The 23,066-nt window shown below is 35.6% G+C and overlaps 1 protein-coding gene across 1 annotated transcript in view; it reads right to left on the reverse strand.

The window, feature by feature from the left end:
- Positions 1-1,577: 1,577 nt before the first annotated feature.
- The window catches only part of Nle (notchless protein homolog 1), a 71,546-nt gene continuing 50,057 nt past the window's right edge, over positions 1,578-23,066 (reverse strand). The window contains exons 10-13 of the mRNA XM_090373581.1: positions 21,736-21,938; positions 17,978-18,137; positions 15,063-15,133; positions 1,578-1,613 (exon numbers count right to left, since the gene is read on the reverse strand). Coding sequence (XP_090229707.1) covers positions 1,601-1,613; positions 15,063-15,133; positions 17,978-18,137; positions 21,736-21,938 — 447 coding nt within the window. The 3' untranslated portion in view covers positions 1,578-1,600. The remainder of the gene's footprint in view (positions 1,614-15,062; positions 15,134-17,977; positions 18,138-21,735; positions 21,939-23,066) is intronic.

Raw genomic sequence — 23,066 nt, forward strand, 5'->3', positions numbered from 1 at the left:
CTATACAAATAAAGCATCTACCTAGTTTTGAAAAGCCATTTCCGGTCCAGGAAATGTTGGTATTATATCCAGTGATATAAGTTTTCTTATTTGTAAAAGTGAGTGAAAAATATTCTGATATTCCATAATGATACTGCATTCACTCTAGTAGAATGTGCTTTACTATCAAATTAGCATTACAGGATATTCACTTTGATGCATTTTCATCTGTGAGAAGTGGTATGTAAGGTTAAATGTGTCCTATATGTATTTGGGTGTTAATTCTGCTGGGAGGGGGATAAAAAATCATTATAGACAAAAAAAAAAAAAAAAAAAAACCAGCACTATCAGTTGTCACTATCAAGTTTATTTCAATAAATTAAGCATGCACACCTCTACATTGTAAAAAAAAGTTATGACTTGCACAAACTCTTTAGAATGTATCGTGTGTTCTCACATCATTCTGCAAAAAAAAAAAAAAAAAAAAAATGACCACAATTATTTATCAAGCTAAAGGGAGAGTTCTTTCTTTTTTTTATTCTCTCTATCTCCCTCTCTCTCTCTTTCCATCATGATATGCTGAGCATTGCTAGCAAGGAAATGTCAGGTGCTGTGCCATCATTAATGAAACTAAATAAGGATAGCTGCAAAAATGGTGGCATATCGCCTCAAAAAATGCTTTCATGCAATTATTCTGTGGAACCATAAAAAATCACTTAAAATAACTCAAAGAAATGTCTATATGAAGTAGAGAAAGTTAAAACTTTTAATCTTCAATGATCATTAATGTGAGATCAATATATGACAAAACAAACTAAAATTATTAAAATTGTATGTACTTGTGTGGTCCTGTGCCAGGTTAAGCCTTCTGAGTATTGTTTTATCATTAAATTAGATTTTGTTAGCAGCAAGTATACAAAAATTGAGGGAGGTTAGAAGGAACAGACTACACATGTAAGAATAAGTGAATTGTTACACAATGATGTTTATAATCTACAATATTAATTAACAGTACAGCCCAAGTATCTGACACTGAGGGCAAACAAGAAATGAGAGTTTACATGCTTGTTGGATGAAAAGTAAAGCAAGAGTGATCTAGTTTCAATTCTATAGATTTTCTACTATATTTTTGTGCTGAATTATGCTTTTTAAGGTAAGCACTAATGCAGTTCAGACTAGTATACACTGTGTATTTAAACAGAGTATTCTGTGCCAAATTAGAATTATTAAAATAAGATCAAGGAAAAATATAGTGAGAGAACAACAAAATTCACCTCTTAAAATGAAGGAGAACATTCTTATTACCATTAATTAAGGCAGTATCAATATTGATCAGCTTATAAACCAATTGTACAGACAATTTTTTAGTTGAGATTTTTAACTTTTATTTATTATAAGACATAACCTGCATTTCCAAAAATGATTAACTGTTTTAATTACACTGTAATGTAGGAGGAGTTAGAATATTTTCATAACTTAACCAAATCATGTTTTTCTGAAAGCGGATGGATTTACTCAGAGTTGAACACAATGAACACAAAGTAAAAATACAAGAATTTATTGTACACGATGAATTACAAATTACCATATATAGTACAATTTTTGTTCTTGAGAATTCTGGTCATCTTCTCCATCTAGAAATAATAGAATAAATTTAATAAATAAGTGGCACATTTAAACTAAACAGTTCTATATATAAACATAATTAACATATGGAGTGCTTGAGAATGACTGCCAGCATTTTATATTTAATGAATAAAATGAGTAGACAATGAAATAAATTGCAGTTTAAAGCAAATTTTCAAAATCTTATTACCAAAGCAGCTCAATAGGAATGCTCTTTCTAGCCTTGCACATACATCCAGTCTGAAATCTAATGCCTCTACTCATAATATGCATTGCAAAACATGTCTGGGATACCAATTTATTTACTGTGTTCAAATTATTTTTAACATATCCCCATAATGAAAAAGTCTAATACAGCATGGTCTGTATGCTCAATGAAAGAAATTCTAGGAGTCAATATTTTACATTATAACATCTTGTTCTGATACAGTGAAACAGATTTTATATTTTTGAAAGGATCAGAAATACTGAATGTAAAATTTCAGGAATTTCTTTATCCTCAGTCCTTGATGATCACTGATGACAGGGAAATAGTACTTATTTTAATGATATAAGCATGGTATTAAAGTATTTGTCTATTTAACTTAAATTAGTTCATATTTTGTGGGCCTATATGAGAGCTTGAAGGACAGGGTGGATGCCCTCGAAGAAATTAAATTGAGGGGCCCATCAAGCTCTCAGCTGCCCACATCAACGCCAGAGCTTGCACTTGGGCATCGCGTGACACAGAGGCAACCCCCAAGGCAGAATGCGCTGGTCCCGAAGGAACTAGTAGTTGTTGGTGACTCTAGCGTCAGGGAAACGGGGAACATGCTTTGTAAAAAAGATAGGTGGAACAGGACCAGGGTATGTCTGCCAGGGGCAAAGGTTGATGACGTTGTAGAGCGAATATCATCTTTTAAGGGCACAAAAGGTGATATAGTTGTACACGTTGGCACTAATAATATTAAGAGCAGGAGACCGGCAGAATTACTTAACAAGTACAGGTCACTGCTGAACAAAAGCCGTGAATTAGGGTTGAATTTGAAAGTGTCTGCAATTCTGCCCAGACACGATAGGAGGGAGTATATGATGAGAGCCTTGTCGATCAATTCGGCCCTGGAAAGATTGTGCAGGGCTCAAGGGGTAGAATTTTTTTCAGCCTGGACTGTACTTGTTAACAGGAGAGATTGCTTCTACAGGGATGGGATACACTTAAATAGAAAGGGTGCAAGAATATTTGCTGATGCTATCGAGGCAGTGTTAGGTGGGTCGGAAAACTGCTAGCTTGGGGGGAGACAAAGACCAATAGATTGACAGTAGCCACTGGCAGAGGTGAAAGAGATTCTTGCACTGCTTCTATTAGAATGAGCAGAAGCCTGAAAAACAAGATGCATGGTATTTCAGAGACTGCTGGGAGCCATTGCGGTACAAGTAAACACATGGGTTGTGTTAGGGTAGCTAAGAATAGAAACAGGTGCAGGTATACTTGCGTGTACACCAATGCTAGGAGTTTAGTAAATAAATTTGATGAATTTGAGGTATTGCTCAAAACATCAAAGGCAGATATTGTTGGGATATCAGAGACGTGGTGTCACACAGATATAAGGGATGCAGAACTGCAATTTGGGGAGTACAACGTCTACAGAAAGGATAGGAAGGGGGGAGGGGTTATGCTATTAGTTAAGAAACACATAAAAACCAAGGAAGTGAAGCCAGTTGACATCGCTGGACAGTGCAGTGTTGAGTCAGTTTGGTGTGACATACGCATTGGGAGATCAAAATTGAGAGTAGGAGTGTGCTATAGGCCTAATGACTCTGATGAGTATAATAAGGAACTGTACAGGGAAATAGAGTGGGCCAGTAAATCAGAGAGTCTTATAATGGGAGATTTTAATTTCCCAGATATTGACTGGAATTTGGGTACTGGTTACTCACGCACTAGCAGGGCTTTTGTGGATTTATTGGATGATTGTTTTCTACATCAGCATGTTCGGGAGGCAACTAGAGGGAGTAATACTCTTGATTTGATTATCAGCAGTGATTCTTCATGCATTAAGAATCTGCAGATAAATGAACCACTAGGTGGCAGTGATCACAGTGTGCTGAAGTGGGATTTACTCAAAGAGGTAACTACCATTAGGGGTAAAGGGAAGGGTTATTGCTTCCGTAAAGGCGACTACGATGGACTGAGACAGTATTTAAATTCTATACAGTGGGACCAACTGATGATGTTACCAACAGCAAATTCAAAATGGGAAGCATTCAAAGAACTTATCTTGGAAGCTACTAGGCTTTACATACCAACTAAGAAATATTGTTCAAGGTTTAGGCCAAAATGGATGTCAGATGAACTAATGAGGCATATGGCAGAGAAGAAAAATGCATGGGATACTTACAAATTAACACATGACACAGAAGCCTATGATAGATACAAGTTGATATGCAACCAAGTTACAAAGGAGGTTAGGCAGGCGAAGGCAGATTACGAGAAATCCTTGGCAAGGGATGCAAAGAAAAACAGCAAAGAGTTCTTTACTTATGTAAACTCTAGAAGGAAGGGGATGAATCAGATTGGTCCACTTGATATTGATGGGTCAACTGTTGATGATCCTGCTCAGGTAGCTAACAAACTAAATGAATATTTTGCATCGACATTCACACATGAGGAGTTATTCAGCAAGGGGAATGCCAGAGGTGTATTCAACTCTAGCAGTAAGCTACAGAATCTTGAAATAACTGGGAGTAAAGTGGAGGAGAAACTGTTGAAGATAAACACAAGAAAGGCACCCGTGGTGGATGGGATCTATCCAGTTATATTAAAGGAGGCAGCAAAGGAAGTAAGCAATCCCTTAGCCATAATTATGAGAGCTTCCTTGGACTCAGGGGAGGTACCAATAGACTGGAAATGTGCAAATGTGACCCCAATTCACAAAGGAGGATCAAAGGCTGACACAAGTAATTATAGACCTGTGAGCTTAACTTCTGTTCCAGGAAAATTAATGGAGGCACTGGTTAAAGAAGCACTGCAGGATCATTTAGACAAGACTTCAGTTATAGCTCATACACAGCATGGTTTTGTTAAGGGGAAGTCTTGCCTGAGCAACTTGATTGGATACTATGATGCAGTCACAAAAGAACTGGATGCAGGGAATAACTTTGATATTATATACTTGGATCTTAGAAAGGCTTTTGATACTGTTGCACATGGAAGACTGCTACACAAATTGGAGCAGTGTGACATTGGAGGCAAATTGCTGCTATGGATAAAGGGGTGGTTGAGGGGGAGAAGACAGAGAGTGGTAATCAATGGACACTGCTCATCGTGGACTAATGTTATTAGTGGAGTCCCTCAGGGCTCAGTGTTGGGTCCATTATTAAGGCTCAAGTAAATCTACATCCTTCCTAAAATGAGGCTTCCAGACCTGTACGTGGTACTCAAGCCGTGGCCTGACCATTGCCTTATACAGAGGGACAATCACCACCTTTTCCCTGCTAGCAAAATTCCTGTATATCATTGACAAAACCTCGTGACTTGCTCTTGCAGCCTGTCTGCATTGCTCAAAAAACTTCATATCTGACTGCACAATTACTCGCAGGTCTTTTTCATTTTCTACCACCCTAAGTGTAGTACCACACAATTGGTACGTTCCTCTGGGGGTTACTTCTTCCCATATGCAGTACTTTGCATTTGTCAAGGTTAAACTTCAGTTGCCACTTCTCAGCCCATCTTCTCAAATTTTCTAGATTCTGTTGCAGTAGCACACAGCCATTACTGTCATTAACAACCCTGCCAACCTTTGTATCATCTGCAAACTTCGACATTAAGCCTGATATACCTTCATCAATGATATTGATGAAGGTATATCAGCAGATATTTTGTGATGCACTGGCGACTTCATTGCATACTTTAATGTTGTGGAAACCAGTGCGATGCTTGAACCTATAAAACCACCTATTGCTTGCAACAAACTTGGCTTGGGGTTCGCCGTACTTATCCTTAATACCTTCATAAATACTTGTTGCTTTTGCTTGAATGGCCATTAGACTCGTGGGCACTAGCTTCTGAATCTGATTTTCCATCCATATTATTAATAACTTTTCCACCTTTGATATAGCACCTGAACACTGTTGATCCTTTAACATGCATACTGTCCTTTAAAATAGCATTCACTGTTGAAGCAGCGTGACCTAATTCCGGTGCAAGAGATGACAAGCTTTGTCCTGCTTTGTACTTCTTAACCATTTTCATCTTCATTTCTATATCAATTTTGTTTCGTTTCCTAGCACTGCCACAACTTGCACTTTCCGTTGGCTTTCCTTTCACCTAATAAGTACGTACAAAGGGTACTAGGAAAGTTTTGCAATATGACGCAACAATGAATCACAGGAAGCTGCTTGTTGCTGCATGTTGAGACATGTTCATACGTGCATAGTAGCCGCCGCGCCAAGTCGATGGGCTCAGTTATTCATTAGTAGTGAGAGTGTAAAGTGCTTGCGATGGCATCGTGGTCACGAAATGAGATAAGGACAGTTTTGCGGTATAATTTCGTGCGTGGTTTAACCGTAGACCAGTGCTTAGAAGAAATGACTCTTGCACTAGATGATGATTGTCCACATCGTACAACGATATTCAGGTGGTATAGAGAATTCCAAAGGGGAAATTTCACTCTGGAGGATTCTGAGAGGCCGGGAAGGCCACGAACGTCAGTTACGGAGGAAAACGTTACTGCTGTGAGGAAAATGCTTGACGAAAACAGGCGAGTGACCTACCAACAGATAGAGGATACTTTGGGCCTAAATGCACCAGCAATTCGTTCGATTCTGCAAGATCATTTGCACGTGAAGAAACTTTGTTCTCTCTGGGTGCCGCATCAACTGACTGAAGAGCAGATGACACGACGTGTGACTTGGTGCCGGGAGATGTTAAAAAAGTTTGATAAGGGACAATCTTGGTATGTGAACAACATAGTGACAGGTGACGAGACTTGGCTGTACTATTACGATCTGCCGACCAAGGCTCAAAACAAAGTTTGGGTCTTTGATGATGACGACACACCCGTAATTGTCAGAAAATCCCGATCTGTAAAGAAGAAAATGATAGCTGTATTTTTCAAATCGAGTGGAATTGTGGAACGTGTCGTTTTGGACACGCGGAAGACAGTCACAGCTAAGTGGTATACTGAACAATGCCTGCCTAAAGTCATTGGATCTATGAAGAACCTGCGGCCAAAATCAAGAATGGACACCTGGTACCTCCATCACGATAATGCTGCAGCCCACCGCGCCAAAGCCTGCACCGAATATTTGACCACGACAGGACTGAAACTTCTCGAGCACCCTCCCTACAGTCCAGACCTTGCTCCCTGCGACTTTGCACTGTTCCCGCATGTGAAAATGAAGCTAAAAGGGAGGCGGTTTTCCAGTGATGAGGACCTTCTACGGGCTTGGGACAACGAGTGTGCTTTACTCCCTAGTGAAACTTGGCAGAACTGGTTTAAAGATTGGTTTCGGAGGATGGAGAGGTGTATTGAATGTAGAGGAAATTACTTTGAAAAATTAAATAAACAAAGCTGTATTGCAAAACTTTCCTAGTACCCTTTGTAAATAGGAATGAAGAGAAGAATCTGAAAATTTGTTTTTTTATATATGATTGAAGATTTCAGTGAAGGGGAAACACATTTCAAAATAATAATGTAAAAACCCACACAATTCCAGTTATCAGGATTATCGCAAATGCAATACCATGCATGTTTATAATAGATTGTGCTAGCAGAAAAGCCCAATAAACCAGAAAGTGCAAATTGTTTTATGGTCGTGACCTAAAGAAATGTTTTTAGAAAAATATCAACAAAAGCATTCAAAATTTATTCTTATAAATGAACATATGATGACAATGAAAGGGTAGTGGTCCATTATAAAAATGACCTTTTAGAGAGATAAATAGTTTAGTTATACAGTAATACCCCGACTTACGCTACCCCAACTTACGCGAACTCGGAGTTACGCGGTTCTTGATTTTTTCGTTTGGCAACGCTGCCGCCCACTATCTTCAAGGTCGTTTTTCATATGTTATCGATATACGGTGCAACGGCGGAGAATGAGAGCGAAAGATGAACAAAATTCAACTTTGCTGCTTTTATGTTTTTTATATCAGTGAAGGAGAAACACATTTCACCATAATAACATAAAAACCAACACAATTCCAGCTATCGGTATAATCGCAAATGCAATTAGATCGAGTTTACTACTAGTTTATAACAGATTTCACTAGCAGAAACGCAACTGGATTTTTATTGTTTTATGGTAGTAACCCCTAGAAATGTGAGGTGTTAATAGTGTATGTTAATAGTGCCTTTATGGTGTTGTTTATTCAGTTGCTACATGCGCGCAGCTTTGTTTATGCGTATCAAGCGTGCCTCCTCGTTTTGTAATTGTGCTTTATTCCCTAAAAATGAGTAAAATACTTAAAAGGTGTGAAAAGGAAGCGTCCTGGTGAAGACACTGCAGATTCAGAGAGAAAAAGAAAAGCAATTATCGATAAACAGAGGAGGACTGGGTCAAAAATTCTTACCCGGGAAAATTTATAGTGGCCTCATACTATGGTTTATGGCCAAAATCACACCGGCATCCGGCCCACCGGGGTTTCCCCGGTAAGGCTTATGGCCAGTCCGCCTCTGTCGATAGAGAAAAAATATGAAATTGTGAAACGCTTTGAGCGAAATGAAAGACCATGTGATATTGCACGTGCTACAGGCCTAAATGAAGCAACGGCGAAAAGCACATGACAATTGCAAACTTGACAGTTTGAAAAGGGCTCAATTGTAAAGGGCTTAAAAATTTTAGAAAACATAGACTCCAACGAAGAACGCGTTATAGCTACAAAGCAAGGAATAAAAAAATTATTAGCTTGCTACAAAGAAATTCTGCGTGAAAAAAAGAAGGCGCTGTGTCGTCAGACGAATTTGTTAGATTTTATGAAGCCATCGACATCGAAATAACTTTTTAACGTAGGTCATTTGTTTTTTTAATACATATTTTGTATTAATATGTATAAAGAACTGCAATTTTATTAATATTTTTCTTCTAAACTAGTGTTTTTGTTAGTCCTTGGTCCCAATTAAGTAAAATTTATATGTATTTATATGCAAAGTTGTACCCCGACTTACGCAAATTCGACTTACGTGATTTTCGTCGGACCCACCTATCGCGTAACTTCGGGGTATTACTGTATAGCAAAAATTTCAACTTCCAAGGTCTTGGAAGGAATTACGAAAAAAAAAAAAAAAAAACAATGTGTTATTGGGTTCACATTGCAATGTTTTCACAATACCTCCATTTATTCCTACAGGATACAAAATACATTTCACAATTTTTTAAAGTTTACACCAGCAGGCAAAAACTTACGTAAAGTCGAATCTACAGAAGTTGAGTATTACGTAAGTTGGGGAGTGCCTGTATTTTTAAAATAAATATTTAAATTTAAAAATACTGATAATATTATTTTATTCAAGTTCTAAAGTAACTTGAACAAATAGCGTAGAATCACAATTATCCAGAGTGGTTGGGAAATAAATTTTCACAGATGATCTGCAAAATGAAAAAGAAACTTGTAAATTTAAACTTGTACGAATTTCAAAATTCCATGTATATAAATTTATTTACATAAAAATTCATACAGTAAACCCCCGCTATTCGCGGGGGTTACGTTCCTGAGAAATTCCGCGAATACTGAGTTATGGCGCCCATGGTAATAAAAGGGTTCCGTTCCAAAGTATGAAATATATAACAAAAATTAGTCTAAAATTTTGTCTGTACGTATTATGTGTATTTACCTACATAATATGACTATGTACATAGACAAACGTAGAGAGTAAGTACATAAAAAAAAAAAAAGCATAAGGCATCGAAATGAAAATAAGAAACAATTTATTAAATGTAATACTGTACATATTTATTAGACATTTTAAAGAAACCTTTCAAAAACATATCAAGAACATGGGTTGCTGGGCGAAAAATAACCATATCGATTTTTAAATCTTTCAAACCAGCCTTTGCTGGCTAAAAAACTTATCCCGCGAGTACTATCACCAGTTTCACTAAAGTGTAGTGTTGATAAAGGTGTTTTGCCTTTTCACGAATGATAAGTGAACTTAACGGAATTTTATTTTGAGTTCGGTCTTCTATCCACAGATTTAAAGCCTTTTCCATTTTTCTAATTTCACATCACGAGTTATAGAGCAAATTTTTGATGCAATTGGCGCGTTTTCACGGACACTACGGCGGATTTTTTCTTCCAATTTCTTGATTGATCGTACCATTGACTCATTGATTTTATAATGTTTTGCCACTGAGGAGACACTTTCACCATTAGAAATTTTGTCTAACAATTCAATTTTACTCGCTAATGTCATCACCTTCTTTGATCTTTTCACAGTTCCCTTTTTATTCGCGGCCATATTTTTGTAGGATTAGAAAAGAACTTGTCCACAATAAAATCACTTTCTTTTAACTTTAACACGCTCGAAAAAGTCTGTTTACATCAACACACTGCAAAATGGTAGATTTTTCACTTTTGTAAACGTATCAATTAAAAGCAAGAGATGAAACCTTCTATGACAAGCGCATTACACATACTGAACAAGGATTAGCTTGAAACATCCGCGCTCGCGATTTTGTCACCCCCCACCCATTGAGCGCAGGACACTTCCTTTTTACACCTTTTAAGTTATTTTTACTCATTTTTAGAGAATAAAGCACAATTACAAAATGAGGAGGCACACTTGATACACATAAAGCTGTGAGCGTGTAGCAAAACGAATAAACAACACCATAAAGGCAGAGACAACTCTATTAACACCTCACTAGCTCACATTTTACATTTCTGGGGGTTACTACCATAAAACAATAAAAACAATTTCCAGTTGCGTTCCTGCTAGTGAAATCTGTTATAAACTGGTAGTGAACTCTATCTAATTGCATTTGCGATAATACCGATAGCTGTAATTGTGTTGGTTTTTAAGTTATTATGGTGAAATGTGTTTTCCCTTCACTGCTATAAAAAAATAAATACATTTTCAGAATCTTCTCTTCATTTCTATCGTGTTGCGTTCAGTTGGGGTGATTCCGCGTTCGACTGCCATTTCTTGTAAACACAAAGGCGAATCGTGCATATGCGAATTCAGTTCGTGTTATATACAATATCGTTCCCCTAAATTGTGTAAGATTGAATTAGTGTAGTGTAAACACGTGTTATAAGACGACTGACTGTACTACTCTGTGGACTGGGCAAAATGATTTTAGCCACACCCATGTTTTTTTCATGGCGGAAAATGTTCCGGTGCTTTAAAATTCACATTTTTTTAGGTTTAAATCAGCGACCGCGAATACGCGAAACCGCGAATACAGATACCGCGAATAGCGGGGGTTTACTGTATTTATAAGTGTACTCTGGTTTGTGAATACAGGCAGTTCTCAACTTTACGAGTTAATTCGTTCCTAGTGTGTGCTTGTAAAACGAAAACTCAAAGTGGGAATTAAATCCCATAGACAATGTTAAAAATAGGGGTTACGTTCTCAACAATGAAATTAGTTAGCTAATTAGTTTGTTTAAACAATAATTGATTTATCCAAAGAAATGAAAACGTAGCCTGTAAAATCAAGCAAATTATAATAATATAGAAATTATTTATGACTTACAAATGTTAAAAGAATGTTTATTCTTCATCATCATCATTATCGACTAAATGCACACTCATTATTGGCTCGGCACTCGTTGGTCTGTTGCACAAGGAGTCATCTTCTTCAGAAATGCTTCAAGAGGCTCTTGTTTCCAAGATAATCTCTTTTATTTATAAATTTCAATAACATACATGCATTTTTTAACGAAATGCACAAATTGCAACTAACATGATTTACACAAAATAACAAGTTTACGAATCTTAAAAAAAAGGAATGAAGAGAAGATTCTGAAAATTTATTTATGTTTTTTATATGATTGAAGATTTCAATAAAGGGGAAACACATTTCACCATAATAATGCAAAAAACCACACAATTCCAGATATTGGTATTTTCCAAAATGCAATAACATTGAGTTTACTACCCATTTATAATTTCTTGCAGTAACAGAAAAGCCCAATAAACCGGAAAGTGCAAATTGTTTTTATTGTTTTATGGTCATGACCTCCAGAAATGTGCTTTAGAAAAATGTTACAAAGGCGTTCAAAATTGGTTCTTATAACAGAACATATGATAACGATGAAAGTGTAGTGCATTTTAGGATTTGAATTGGTAACTAATACAATTTGCACTATAAAAACAAACTTTTAGAGAGTTATATAGTGAAAATTTCAACTTTCGAGGTCGTGGAACAAATTACCAAAAATCAATGTGTTATTTAAGATATTTTCATAATACAATGGTGTCTCTGGAACGGATTAATATCGTAAAGCTGGGTACACTGTATTGTACAGCTATGCGCATGGTTTGAAATGTGATATTTATGAATGTTTTGTTGTTACTTGATACTTTAAAAAAAAAACCTCGTAAACCCGGGAACTCTTAAAGCGAGAATTGCCGTTATATGAAAAAATTTTATATGTGCATATTATTTTCTGAAAAAGGAAACCAATGAAGTTTGTTTTTTTTTTTCTTGGTTGGCCTTCCCAGTAATGGTAAAGGACTGTAAATTACCTCAAAAATTACCATTTAAATTTTGAAAAATCATTTTGTTAGCGAATGCAGTGCCTTCTTATTGCTCCATGTAATCAAGCAGAGATGCCACATGAAACAAACAAAGTGGGATTAACTGGGCCATAGTAATCCCAGTTAACCCTCCTGATAATTGAAAATATACTGTGTATGTTATTATTTCATATCATGTTCTGTTTGCTCAATGTTTTAAACAGGCTTTTAAAAGGATTGATGCCATGGTTGTTGGGACTGAAGAACTGGCCACTGCTGATATGGAGGGAGACCAAACAATTGAAGGCGGCGCTTTTGTAAATTACTGAAGAAAGAGGGGAGCTACAACCCTCAGTAGGTGTTTAATGTTGATGAATGTGGTCTACTTTGGATGAGAATGCCAAAGAGGACTTTTATTTCCAAAAAAAAAAAAAAAAAAAAAAACCATGCCTGGATTTAAGGTGTCAAAAGAGATTATCAGTGATGCTAGTAACTTCAAGTCAAAGCCCCAGTTAGTCTACCACTCATAAAATCCCAGAGATCTTCAAATATTTATTAAATCAAGTTGCTAGTCCTATGGAACTGTAACAGGAAGGCTTTGGTCACTAGTCTTTTCAAAAGATGGTTTTCAGATTATTTTTGTCCAGCAGTTGTACAATATTCTGCAGCCCCAATAACATTTCCAAAATAAGTTCTTTTGTTACTGGATAATGCACCAGACTTCACTTCCTTCAATGAATTTAGCACCAATGTAAAATTCATTTTTATGCCTTCAACACCACTTCTCTCATACCACCAATATACCAGTGTGTAATAGCAGTTTTTAAGGCCTATTACAACAGGAGGACTTTCTCTCAGGCTATTAAGGCTGTGAATGGGGGAGAGGAAAAGCACCAAGCATGCAATATTAGATATGCCATTGATAATACTGTTAGTGCCCAGCAGAAAGTACAATAAAAATCGATGAATGGATGTGGAGAATGCCTTGGAAAAATGTGCCAAAGACCTCCATGGCTTTGACACTGAGAAGATTAAAAACAAAGTAACAGAGCTCACTGTGAATCAGAAAGATAGCTTATGCAATGAAGAACTCATGGAAATATCTATCGAACAGGAGGAATTTCTTGAAAACATTAAAAAGAAAACAGAAAAAGGAATAACACAGGGTCCCTAAAATTACCACTACAGGTATAGCTGAAGCTTTTGCAGAAGCTTGATGAATGCCTTATTTCAGAGATAATTATGTGGACACAAAGAGATCTCTCAATCCTGCAGAATGGTTGAAAATGCCTATGAAATGTTATATAAAAATCTATAGCAACAAGAAGAAAGCTTGCTTCAAGCTCTTGCACACATTTAGCAATCTGAAAATTAACAGTGAAAATAATTTATGTATTTAAAACTTTAAATGTTTCTGCTACACTTAATATTGGCTAGACACACACTAGTTATACCACCCAATTAAAATTATTTACATTTCCTATGGACAAATTCCCCAACGTAATGTGGATTCACTTGGCATTCTGTTTTTATGGCACCAAATGAGACCGGCAACAACATAAAGTACATTTATAAAGAAAAGAGCTGTCTAGAAAAGTAAAAAGGAGTTAGAGGTCAAACTAAATATACTGTGTATTCAACAGAAAATGCTATATATTATATTGCTTGATTTCTCAGAAACACCTGGCCAGTGTAAAGGGAAAATTACATCAGTCACTATTTTTTTTTTTTTTTGGTAGTTGTTGGCGCATTGGCTTCTGTGGCCATAATGCACCTCCCAAGGTTTTTGCAGTACTTTGATCCAAGCCCGAGGCAGGATTCGAACCCGCAACCTTTGGGTTGCCAGGCAGGCAGGGAATACAATTTTTGTGTTCTGAAACCTTTCCACCCATTATGGAAGAGAGAGAAGGGGGGGGGGGAGAAACCTTTACAAATATAGGTAAAATTAACACTTTAATGCTGTTTACCAAAAGAGACATTGAATAGATACCAAAAGAAAAATCTTTATTAAAAGAAATGCATCCTTACAGCATTTAAAAATAATGCTATGCTTCATACTTTTGTCACTTACCTTTCTGTTTGTATTTAAAGTGAAGCAACCTTCACCTCACTTTTTAACAACAATAAAATAGTAGTAATGAGCAATTCATAAGGTATGATAAAACAAAGAACACTTCAAATGAAATATAATTTTATAATTGACATATAAAAATGAAGGCTGTTTTATTCCGGAGTAGATGCCTGACACCCAATATATCTGGAGAAAACCAGATATATTGGTTGATGTAAGTCATCTACCACCAGTAGGTGGTAGATGACTTACATCAACCGGTGAAATACCACCACTTTGCTTATTGGAGGCTTGAAGTGGTGAAACCCATGTTTAGTCTCTAGAGCAAAGTTTCCGGCACCCCCTCCCCCCATACTTCTCCTTCAACCCAGGCACGGTACTAAGTACTATAGGTTTTGATACCTTTCGTGTTTGTGGTTTTCATAAAAAAAAAAAAAAAAAAAAAAAAAAAAATCTGCCTCGGTATACCTAAATACATGCCACTTAATGACAGCTCTGAATCTATACAGTTATATTCAGCAGATTATTTGACAAGCAGAATATAAAAATGTATTTTAAAAAATTAATTGAAATCTGAAAAGAAAGCACACTTCTCATAATGTAAATGGCACACGATTTCTGGAAATCTTCAACAAACTGGAAACGTCTACAGTTATGATTATAGTTCACTTTGTATATGCAATGAAATATTTTTAACTTCAGTATATACTCAAGTTACTTACAATTTGATTACTTTGTCCTTGCCACCACTAACTACCCTTTGTCCATCTGGACTCCAATCAACAGCATATACCTAATATGACAATATAAAGAAGTTTATTATTTAAAACCAGTCCACAATTGTCATGTTTTGCTCTTAAATTTTATTACATAATGAAGTCTGAAATTACATTTTAGTATGTGTAGCTATACAAAAGAAATGCAAGGGCAAACAAATATAAATTTTTACAAATAACTGACACGTGCAATATAAATAATTTGTTATTCATAATTTGAACTTCTGAAGACTGTTTAGATTTTTCTTGGCACAATGTCTACTTTGGTAATATGATTTAGAACTAACACATTCCAACACTCAATGTTAGAATGTGTTAGTTCTAAATCTGAGAATGTGCTTATTGCGCACAGGATGTTTTTAACAAGTAGCACAACCCGTGACATACCTTGTCTTTTTCATGTACTGTTTTTCTATATAACACATGGAATACTGAAACTTATCACCCTTTATTTCTGGGTAACACCAAGTTTCTGCTAAAGCTATTATGTAAGAATTAGCTCTAATGAAGACTGAAATGTGGTCATTTTATTACCAAAACCTCTAAGAGTGGTGTAAAAATGTTCAGACTAGGCATATTTCTTCCCTAACATTCTTTAAAGGTTATTTTAGCTTGTTGCCCTAGCTTTAGCTCCCTGTTCATCTGAACCATCACTACCCTCCAAACAAGAACCCTTGAGATGTTGTATACAAGCATTACCTTGTATACAAAATGCATATCAGTATTGCTCCCTGTCCCTCTCCTGCCAAACTCTTAAGGCCTTTTCAATGATATCAACAAATGCTATTGCACCACCACTGTTTAAAATGTATTCTGCCTCTACAAAAATGATTTCTTCTACTTATTAGTAGAAGAAATAATTTTTGTAGGTTGGGGAGATTTTTATCACCATGCCGATAAAAATCTCCCCAACCTAAAAGTCTTGCAGAATTCCTCAAGTCTGGAATTAATCCATAAGGGTTTCAGTATACAGTTCTACTTACTGTGATTGAGCAAAACTATGAGGGTTATCCCAAAAGTAATGCACACTGCACATATGTGCTCCTCACTTGATTGACATTTATCAGAAATCATTTATTAATAATTTGAAGTTTAATCCCAAACATTCAGTGCAAGAACGGCTCCAGACAGACAGACAGACATACTCTCGTTCTAGACCACCTATTTTTATTGTGAAAAATGTACCTTATTTCCCTAACAGTATCTCCTCTAATGTAGTACATTCTTTGAAGCAGAGCAAACACAAGAGCTGGGGATTTTTGGAAATGGTGTCACCTTACACATCAAATTTTCTGTTTCTGTATGCTCTTCTGTTCTGGAGACCACTTTACATACTTTTTAACACAATTAAAATATTGAATTCTTATTCTATTAGAAGTGCCTACCTTTTAGAACAACAGACCACAAATCCTGTCAGAATAATCATCATCTAACAGCAGTCACAGAACTTACCTCTACCCCATTAAGCTTTTCTAATGCTATTTTTAGGTTTACAGATAAAGCCTTTCATTCCCCAAGGCATAAACATTTTAATATTGTTTTGGGATCCTACAGACATTCTTCCACTTCCTTTTATCACAGCATGGAGCCTGTTTTGGTAAGCTCAGAAAGAATTTGTGAAAATGTACATTGAATACTGTGCAGTAATTTTTGTGTAGAAAATTCATTGTTATTCAAAGAAATAACCACATTCTTTTTATGTGGTGTAAACACTTTACCACTACAGCCCTAGAAAAAAGATGGCAAAGGCTGCTTGGATTTGTTTTTATAGCTACAAGCCATATGATGCAACTGATGACACTGCATCATTGCAACTTATAAGAATAATTTTATTTTAGAATATAATAGGAACAAATTTTTTAGAGGAGATACAATTTTATCAAATGCTACTATATATTTCAATGAAGAATGCTTAAAGTAATAAGGTTGTGCTAGGTACAATGTTTCCAAAAATGAGTGTTTGTGCTTTAAATCTTCAGAGAACAGATTTTATTAAAGTAAGTTTTCATTACCTTGTAAATATAGCCTTATCTTTTCCATATAACAATAGTCTTTAGATCACTGATGTGATGACTAAGAGTATCTTTCATTTCTAACACCCAGTAATGGTAATTACCAGTTTCAACAACATTCATAAACATTAGAATTTTTGTTCTTATTATTTTTTGAGAGGCAATGAGCATTAAGAAACAATTCCTTTTTTATTTTTATTTATTTTTTTTTGGAATGGGATAAGAATTAAGTTTTAGAAGCAGTAAAGCTAACAACTGCTCAGATCTCCAGTGGAGAATGGCCTGGAGATCGGCATTTAAGGGACTCATGACAATGTTTTGGACTGTTGTGGTTGGTTATGCAATGCACCACAGCAAAACTATATATAGGATTTTCAGTCAACAGAAAGAGATGATGAACAGATGGAAGAACAGAACACTGGCTTATGTTCTTTTGCCACCTTCCATCAACATGTAGTGAACAGCCAGAGGGGACACCTGAATGCTCAATTGTAAAAGCCAAGAGAGCAGATGCTACATAACCTTTGCTTCCTTGCATTCTTCTGCCAATTTTAGCACTAATAAAAAATTTCTCATACAGAAAATCACTCATTATTCATATTCACCATGGGGAAAATTACATAATTAAAGGCCCCAAAAGAGCAGAAAGAAGACGAAAAATTGCTATATAAAAGTTAAACTAAGCAATATTTGGAACACATAATTTGCAGAATATAAAAAATATGCATTGCAGCTTTTTGATCTGCAAAAAAAAAAAAAAATAAAAAAAAATAAAATTTCATCAAATCCTTACATCATATTACCACAGTTTATAAGTCCAAGGAAAATAACAAGAACATTTTTATTCACCTGATCAGCATGGCCTGGAAGATCAATGAACAGCTTTTTTGTTTTCAAGTCCCAAACTTTCAGAGTGGAATCGGCGCTACCACTAACCAACAATCTGCTATCAGCTGCCCATGCCAGTTGATATACTGCCTGTACATGCCCTCTCAGAGCTGCCAAAAATCTGAAATGTGATAAATTACAGATATTTTATCAAAACTTATACAGGGTTACACAACATGATATAGGCTATTGAGATCTTCATATTACACATCTTGCTGTGGTAACAGAACATACAAAAAACAGACTATAATATGAATCTTAATTGCTATTTGGACAGAAATTGCTTTAAGAGAGGTATGTTAAGCAACAGTTCCACTGTATAATGGTAGTTATTATCTGTTTTTGTTATACCATTGTATTATTCTTGATACATTCCTTTGTGTTTGACCTTATTTTCTGATTGACTTTATTTTCCCAATGGTCACAGGTTCTGGAGTAACCTGGGTAGCTCCCATCACTATTATGATCTGTGGATCCATATTTGGCATTCAAGCTTTCAGTCAAACTGACAGTGGATGCTTGAAATCCTTCACCATTTCAGGACTTGAAGTAAAACAAATTCCTAAATGTTTCACTCTTGACAATGTTTCTTGGAGAATACAAGACCCGATTTGCAAGCTCTTTTGTTGTCTTAATTCACAGGCCTACAATGGTTTTCGAGTTTAACTGTGTGTTTCATAAATGATATCCATTTTTCACCATCACATATAGATTTCTTACAAATCATTATACATTTTTTTAATATTTTTGGAATCAAATATTCAAATATGAGTTTGATTATTTCACTGATTTTTCTAATGTGATAGTGAACAGAGAACCTTCAAGAAAATTTGAAAACAAACAGCAAAAATGGTATTAATATAAAAGTTGACAGAATACTTCTAGTAAACATTATTCTCTGTACTACAGAACATTACAGAACAATTCAAATAAAACATACTACAAACATAAAAATAAACTAGGTTATTTCTATGTTTGCATGTTTTGTAGTACAGTATTGCACTACAAAATGAAAAGCTATGTAAATAAACCAAGCACATTCTGCTACATCTCTAGTAGCTTTGAGAGAGGGGGGGAAAATTAGAAATTTTGTTAAAAGGCATATTATTGGAATGAAATTTTTCCTTCTTCAAAGTAGATTGGAAGGCATTCTCCTTATGAAGGAATTCTCCTTCATAAGGAGAAGGCCTTCCAATGCCTTCATAAGGAGAAGCATAAATATGAAAGGAATTCTCCTTATGAAGGAGAATTCCTTTCATATTTATGCTTCTGTTCCAACTGCACATTTGGTTTACTTAGAGGAGATATGAAACCTCCAACTTCTTAATACAGTTAAATATGAAAGGTATAATTGACCACTTTATTTGTGACTTCAGGGTTCTATGTACGTTGATCAAGTTACATAAGAATGCCATGTTTCATCTATGAAAGGAATAGCAGAGAACAAAGTCAGCATTGGATAAGGAAGCAATGACCATGTGGACAGCCTGGCAGAACCAATGAAAATCCTATTACCCTGCCTATATCTCAAATTAATGTCCATAAGCAATTTGTAATGGCTTTGGCATCAATTTCCAAGTTTATCTGATGAAAGACACAAAAGAGGCATTTTCACTGGGTCAAAGATAAGACAGATAAGCCATATGACAGGTCATTATCCGGTTTTTGCCAAGGCATCTAAAGCAATGAGAGAGTGGCAGAAACCATACAATCTTCATCCAAGGTTAACTAACAGCCAAGGTGTGAAAAAAGCACATAAAAATCCTCTCACTGAGATGGATTACAAATCCACAACTTTCCCACATGGTATGGAAGAACCAAACCTATGAGGAGTGATCATTTAACTTGTGGACTGGTGCAAGATTTTATGTTTACCACAAGAACTTTCCATAACTGCTGCTAGAGGCACTCTCCCTGATCGCTACTGAGCAAACGGTGTCCACACTAGTACTTATTGAGCTAGTGCTGCATGAAGAGTTTTTTCAGCTGCGTCATTGACGATCGCTTTGAAGCAAGAATCATGTCGGACATACAGGCTGAACAGCAATATATGATTTGTTATTGTGCCAGATGGGGTTTAAATGCATCAGAAACAATTAAAGAGATGAATGAAGCATATAGTAATGAGTGTCTTGATAGGATGGCCATATTCCAGTGAGAAGTGGTTTCTCCATCAAGAAAATGCCAGGCCTCATACGGCTAATATTGTGCAAGCAGTGATCACTGCCATAAGTGCTGAGGTTCGGCCACATCCCCCTTATTCATCAGACTTAGCCCCGTGTGATTTCTTCTTGCTTCCAAGTCTGAAGAAAGCTCCAAAAGGCAGGTGTTTCAGGTCCAACACAATGATGCTCACAAAGCCACAACAGAAGTACTTTGCAGTCTTTTGAAAAGCATTTAATGCATGGTATGACAGTGATGAACGTGTGTAAAGTTCAAGGGAGAGTATTTTGAGAAGGAGAAATCCACAGAAGATTCAGATGATGACAATTAAGATAAGATCTTGCACCAGTCCGCGAATTAAATGATCACCCCTCGTATAATCACTCTGCTAGCCAATTTGAAGGAATAATTATCACAACAGACTGACTTCAAAAACATTCATAATGTCTCAGGTAACAAAAGAGATGCTACTTATGAGAATATCACTGAAAATGTGCTCAAGAAATTTCAAATATTAGGATGCAAGGTGAAGGCCCATTTCTTGCACTCCTGCACACACTTATCTTTGTTCTATTAGTGAGGAATAGGGTTTGCGAAGATATAAAAATGGGCTGCCAAAGCAGGTCATAGAGTTTTGTCAATGATATATAGGAATTTTGCTAGCAGAGACAAGGAAGTGATTATCCCTTTGTATAAAGCAATGGTCAGCCACACCTTGAGTACTGTGTACAGGTCTGGAGTCCTCATTTTAGGAAGGATGTAGAACTGCTAGAATGAGTACAGAGAAGAGCAACAAGATTGGTGAGAGGAACAAAGGGGTGCGCTTACAAAGAAAGGCTTAAGTTCTGCAAGTTGCAGCATCTGGAGACTAGGCACCTGTGAGGTGATCTGATTGAGGTGTATAAGGCCTTGAATGGTTTGAGCAAGCTCAATGCTGACAGGATACTTCTGCTTGCTCAGATTAAGAACCTGAGGGGGCATAGATTCAAATTGAGGAAAGACAGTTGTAGAATAGATGTGCAGAAGTTTGCCTTTAGCCAGCAGGTAGTTGATTGTTGGAACAGACTTCCATCTGTTGTGGAAGTTGATAGCTTAAATAAATTTAAGGTTGAACTAGACAAACATTTGGAGTGACTGAATGGGTGAAATGGGAAGGTTTTTTTTAAAATTTAATTTAATTTTATTTTTGGACGATGCTCTATAAGCTCGCTTTCTTGCATCATATGCCTTAGCTAATGCTAAAAAGACAAACCGTCACCACATAAATTTACAAAATAAAGAAATGTGTTTTTCTTTCTCCAAATATGTGAAAAATTCTTATGTTATACAAAAAAATAGATATCAATTTTAAAATTAGTATGGCAAACTTGGAGAAGGTGACCCTATTAGAACAGAACCCATATTCTACACGTTTCAATTTGCAAGCCTATGCCATTTACATGCAAGGAAAGAAAAGGAATAATTTAAATTAACAATGGCAGTTATACTTTTGAGTAAGATAAGGCTCTACACTACCCTAAGCCACTAAAAAAAAAAAAAAAAAAAAAAAAACTTACTTTCCTGTTCGACCATCCCAAAGTTTAATTGACTTATCAAAGGAAGCACTAGCAACAATCCTCCCATCAGGAGAAAATTTTACATCATTGATCAGTTGTTGGTGACCAGTCATCCTTATAATAGGCTTTTTATCAGTTTCAGGTTTCCAAAGAAACATGGTGAAGTCATCACTTCCTGAAACTAGCCTTTCTGATTCTAAGCCCTAAAATAAAGAGGTTGAATATTATAACAATAAAAGTAATTTTGATTTAATGCCATTTCCTACATATATTTACAAAACTAAACAATTTACTGATACCAATATTGGAAAAGAATGTTTCATTTGTGAATGATTTGAATAATTTTTCATTATAAAAGTAGGAAAATCAAACAGAAAATTATATGCAAACATAATAATTGAAACATTCTTACTGTTATACAATGCATCTGCACATCCCTCTACTGAAATTTTATCAAGTTCTTTTTTTACCTCTTAGTACCACAACCCTCACAAAACCCACTGATCAAAGAGTCATACTCAGCTGTAAGCATCTGTATCAAAGGAAACAACTGAAGGTGTTTTTTTTTAATGACTGACAACGAAAAGCAGAAGAGGAGAAAAGACACTGGTAAATATTAAAAATTACAATACAAAAAATGCTCCTTACAACTGTTCTACAGCTGAAATGAAATAAAGCTGAACAACAGTATATGCAATGAAAAAGCTATTAAATGGCGATGTTCTTATTGATGTAAATATAACCAAAAGTAAAGAATATCAAAATGTATTGCACAAAAGTAGCAAAGAAACTATATTAGTTTGGGAGATATAAGAACATGGCCATATAAAGCTGGATATCATAAATGACAAAAGAAAAAAACTGCAACACCATTTTAAGGGGGAAAATATCTGTACCTATGAGGTGAATTATAATTGTAACAAAAGTAGAAGTTGCTTCAACGCTCTCCATTAAATCTGCTAATTCTGTTAAAAAAAAAAAGCAATTCTGTTAATTAAAAAAAAAAATTTTTTTTATTCTCTAAGAGAAATTAGGACCATTATGGAACAGCAATAAAACAGAACACCTGCTACACAGAATTTCCAGTTTCTTCAAATAAGATAATTCAACTGGGAGGAAATTTACATCTGATTAAATTTATAGTTATTAATGTTTCAAATTGTAGTAATACATTAATTAAAGTTTGTGGTTTAAAACAAAATGATATTATTCATGGTACATTGATTTGAATTTTGTAAATTTTGTTTTTGAATATAAACTTCTTTTCTCTTTTTTGTAATATTTGTGTCCTAATACTATCTAATTTAGGATATGTTGCTAGATTCAAAATA

Source organism: Mastigoproctus giganteus, chromosome 5 (genome assembly GCF_048544385.1).
Source record: "Mastigoproctus giganteus isolate SK-2022 chromosome 5, ASM4854438v1, whole genome shotgun sequence".
In the NCBI taxonomy this organism is placed as follows: domain Eukaryota; kingdom Metazoa; phylum Arthropoda; class Arachnida; order Uropygi; family Thelyphonidae; genus Mastigoproctus; species Mastigoproctus giganteus.